Genomic DNA, 4845 nt, shown 5'->3' on the forward strand with positions numbered 1-4845 from the left:
TGCTGAGCGTTGTCACGTGTCCTGTCTCTGTAACTTCGGGAGAACCGAATAGAGACCACCACCTCGAACAGTTAGTTGTCACTCTGTTATTATTTGTGTTTTGTCCGTTGCTACGAAACGTAACAACCAGATACTGAGCAACGGAAGTCCCACTGTTAACTGCGTCACCTCGGAGATGTGTTTACCGAACCGTTGCTCAGCAATGGTCATATTCATCACAGTTTTGAGCTAACAATGAAACCAAAATAATCTGAACTACAGACTGTAGCTGGGAGGGTGAGTGTAACTGGACGAGCGGTACTGTCCGCCTCGACACACGTACAGTGGCCACGAGTTGTTGGTCACCCTGTACGGCCAGCCTTGCTTTTGAGAAACCCAGTATCGTTGATTTTGCAATTCAACTCTTCATAAATATAAACAGTTGCTATGGTAACTAATATGGGTTCATGCGTCTCCCCACCCCCCGCACTCCACATAGCCTCTAATGTTAATGTGTGTGTTAAGTATGGGAGGTCAGGGGTCGGGGAGGGGGTTGGGCGCGGTGCCAACGGTGTCATGATATTCAGAAGCGAAGTGACTAACAGCAGAGCCAGTTGCTGCTAGTACACAGTGACTACTGAACAGCGCGCGGCTGGGCTGCGGCACCAAGCAGGTTATCGTGGCGGTAACACTCATTCTGGAGGTATCTGCTTACAGTATCGGTCGGGACACCTGGCTGTGTTGAGGCTTTATCGTGGTCTTCCTTAGACATTCCAGGTAACTCCTGGGATAGTGCCACCATCACCTCCATCCAAATCCTTTCCTATCCGTCTGCTAGCCTATTGTCTTATCTGCTGAAAACGCAGACTAACCCTTAGCTTCTCAACTGCGTTTTTTCGAGTTAATTGAGTTTGTTTTTATCTGTAGGGTTTACGGTTCTCACACCGGTGGTTAAGAAGAGTTGTAGCTTCTTTTGGATGTAACACCATGTAGTCCGTTGAAAGTCAAATTAAATTTCGGAGGAAGACGTTTCCTCCATCTTCAGATGAAGATGGAGGCGACATGCTCCTCCGAAACGTCAGTTTCAAAGCGTTACATGGCGTTATATCCCAGAAGACAAATCTCTTCGTAATTTCGACTTTTTAATAAAATGTAACCCATTTGTTGTTTATTTAATGACGCTGTCAGAAACTTAGTCTACATAACGGAGGAACTGAGGAAGACCACAGTAATCTAACTGAGCAAGCGGTAACGCTTCTGGAAGTGCTCGATTCGTTTTTATGCCGGACCACCGACTATTCTGAGGTTTTTGTTAGTTTGCTTCAGTCCCTCCGGGTAAATGTCGGGATAGTAGCTTCAACTAGGCAACATCCGTTTTCTTCCACACCCTTTCCATTCACTATCGTCCACTCATTCTGCGCTGTGTGATGTGACGCAGCTACAGCGTCGTCAAAAATGCAACAAATATACATAGGTACCAAAACCTCAATGTCTCCTGTCCGAGGCTCGAACTGAACACCTCCCGAATACAAGTCAAAAGCATCACCGATTGAACGGAAGAGGTAGATCTAGAGGTAACGCTGTAGATTTGTATTATGGAGGTTCGAATATCGGGTATCCAGACATACGTTTATCGTGGTTTTCCTCAGTCTCCAGGTAAATTCTGCGTTGGTATCTCGATTAGGCCACAACCACTTCCTTTAAAATCCTCTCGAAATCATCTGCCATTCTACCATCTGACATTATATGGTGTCAGGTTTCGAACAAATTGCTGCTGGCTCTCGCCAGCACAGTCATTTTGGTTCCAGGACGGACCCATGACCATGGCTTTCCTTCTCGCTACTCCGACTGATTCATGAGACTCCTTATGTATTTTTGATGCTCGAGACGTCGTTAAATAGCCGACGGTAGAAAGGTGCAGCGCGAGCTCATTCCCAACTCCGTCTGCTGGTAACTAATTCTTGTCTCGCCCTATAACCACAGACAGGATGGAGGGCAGTGAAGATGCGGCGACATGTAATAGGGCAAGTGAGCAACAGAGCGCCCGGAAGAGCCCGGACCGACGAGAGAACACGACAGGCATCCTCCGTCTCGACATCAATAAGCCCAGGCGGAGTTCCGGAAGCTCCGTCGAGTTCCGGAACCCACCGGAGCGGGCCGGACCCAGTGATCTCAACATAACGGCAAGTTAAACAGATAAATTGTATTGTCTCTGGGATGTGACCCCGTGCTGTCTAGTAGATTGTTACCGACGCTTCGGAGAAACTTTTGCCTCTGTCTTCAGGGTAAAAGTAAAGCAAATGTGAAGAGTGCTACGGACATGGAAGCCGTGGCCCTTAGCGAACCAATGGGAAAGACGAGGCCAGTGTAAAGAATGCCTGGCTCTCCGTGGAGATGGGAGAGTCCGTAGCTCTGAGTGAACTGGTTGAGGTTAGAGGGAAACCGGAAATAAAGGAGGAGTGGCCCTTTTAAGGACAGTGAGTGGGTACCCTGAAGATTGAGGCCTACGTTCTTCGAAAATCAGGTAAAACATGTACCAGACTGCACGGCGTCACATCTCAAACGGCAGCAAACTTCGTAATGACTTCATGTGAGAATCTCACGTAATTATTAGCTTCCAAAACAACAAAGTTTGTAGTTAATACGCAGTCTTCTCTGTGAGGTAGGAACTGGATCTAAAAAATATTATTTACTTGAACTACCAGAAGATTGTCTGGCTAAAAGTCGGTGCGTATCCGGAAAGTTTTGCAACAAGTCAATTCGGCACGCTGAGATGGTTCTCAAATTGCAAGTTGCTACTGCAAGCTTCTCCCACAGCCCCCCCCTCCCGACTTAAGTTCATCAAAAATTACATTTCCTTGCTGTCAAAGCCACTAAAGTCTATTTTTCGAAGTTATACGTCGACATTAACTAAGAAAATCGAAATACCACGGTCCTTATGTACAACAGCTCACAAAACTTACTATATACGAGTAATGCGAATTATGAGATCCGTTCATGAACACTCGGGCTAGTGAGCACTGCTCAGATCCTGGAAAAAAATTTCTATGTTCAAAACTGACGTCCCGGGCTGTCAGATTAATATGTCCCGCGGTGTTTCCCATGTACCAAGACAAATGGACGCTGCCTGACAACCTTCAAGTCCAATGATTTTGTATCGTCCATTCCCCTTAATAAATATAGTTTTTCTGCCACTATCACATTAAGTTCCTTTATTCAAGCTTCAATTAGTCTTAACGAAATAAATGAACACGTCAATATTCCTTTCCTCCTTCCTCTCTCTCCTTCACGTTAAAACAGTTCCCTTGCCCCTGTTCTACCATTCCTCTATGTCACATATCTCCTTCCGGCCTTAATCCTATTGTGATACCCCTTTCGTAGCAACGGCATGACGGGGTTTCCCCAATTTTACACTACAGAAAGTACACGTCTCCTCGATTTCAAGTCTTCTCTCACGTGGCTACATGTTTCTCACTGCTCGAAGTGATTCTGTTCCAGAAAGTACGAGAAGTGTTGCCACCTCTAGTAGCATAAAGATGGTAATTTACCTCGCTCGCCTTGGGATGACTTATTTCCCTCCATTTGTCCACCATTTCACAGAAAGCTGTTGACTGATGGCGGATTTGCATTTACGCCCTTCCGGTCATTTGTTGGCCTCAAGGCTCTCTCCCTAACTTGTGACGCCGACCATCGATAATGCAACACGCAAAACAAACATCGCACGCCAGATGGTTCTGATGTGGAGCATGTCAACAGCCAGACGCGAGGATGGACTGCTCCGTGTCTCAGGCATCAGGCGATAACGGACTTCACCTGATTCGTTGTGACTAGAGACGGGGCTTGGACTCGTAATTGGATTTATTGAACAGTCACGGAACGTAACTGCAAGTAACTAAGACAGTGTCACTTAATTACACACTCCAAAGACCTCTGTAACTACAGAATACATACAGTCTTCACTAGCCGTTGCTTGGTAGCGGCTTCCAACGGCGGACGTTCACCTTCCTCTGGGTTCAGGAACTGTCTCTGGCCTCAACTACCAGGTTCTCACTTCCCACAACTGCAGTACCTCGCCATCTCTGCCTCATTGCACCTACAACCACTGCCCTGCTTCTTCTTGTCATAATTTTTGTGCGCATCCTGTAGGCCAGGTTCTGTGGTCGCTTTAGTACACAGTGAAACTGCTTCTGTGTTTCAGTATGCACCTGGAATCTCATTCACTTGCCGCTTTCATGCGGAACTTCGGGGACTTCACTGACTCGAACTCCGTCCTATTATTTTGTACTGACCTCAGAGATTTTATGGGCACACCAACTTGGTCATGTCCTGAACGACTGGAGAATCGGGGATCGATTCTTCTGTAATCTGCAGCGTCCAGACCGGCTCTGGGGTCCACTCAGCCTCCTAACCAACAGGTACCGTGGGCTCTTTCCCCGGGGTTAAAGCGTCCGGAGCGTGAAGCTGATCATAGCTCACCTACATCTAGTTCCGATGTCAAGAATGGTGGAGATATACCTCCACTCTCCCATACGTCTTCGTAGCGTGGCTGTGTGTCTGTCTAGGTCAACTGACTGAGGTGTTCTCCCCCCAGTTTCCGACACGTCGTGTTCTTTAGAATACCGGACAATGGACAAAGTCCAAAAACCCAGTAGTCCCGATTGGCAAGGATTTGGAAGGACGCGGTTGTTGGCTAATTGACATACTGCGGCCGATGTTATCCTGGAAGGACTGATAGAGGAAGTCATGGACGAGAATCGAACCCAAAACTTCCTGAATACAAGTTCTAGTATAAACCTGTTCGTTGAGAAGCTTAGTGGCCTTGTGCTTCCCCCCCCCCCCCCCCCCCCCCCCGCAGGTCGTGGCAGT

At 47.3% G+C, this 4845-nt stretch overlaps 1 protein-coding gene across 3 annotated transcripts in view; it reads left to right on the top strand.

Moving 5' to 3' along the window:
- The first annotated feature begins 622 nt into the window (after positions 1 to 622).
- LOC111861820 (transmembrane channel-like protein 3) overlaps positions 623 to 4845 on the top strand; it is a 29640-nt gene continuing 25417 nt past the window's right edge. For 2 of the 3 annotated variants that reach the window (XM_023846712.2, XM_033750467.1), the window contains exons 1-2: positions 623 to 756; positions 1963 to 2162. In XM_023846712.2, coding sequence (XP_023702480.1) covers positions 1968 to 2162 — 195 coding nt within the window. In that variant the 5' untranslated portion in view covers positions 623 to 756; positions 1963 to 1967. The remainder of the gene's footprint in view (positions 757 to 1962; positions 2163 to 4845) is intronic. The other variant, XM_033750466.1, reaches the window with a different exon arrangement.

This window comes from Cryptotermes secundus, unplaced genomic scaffold, assembly GCF_002891405.2.
Source record: "Cryptotermes secundus unplaced genomic scaffold, Csec_1.0 scaffold620, whole genome shotgun sequence".
NCBI classification, from domain to species: domain Eukaryota; kingdom Metazoa; phylum Arthropoda; class Insecta; order Blattodea; family Kalotermitidae; genus Cryptotermes; species Cryptotermes secundus.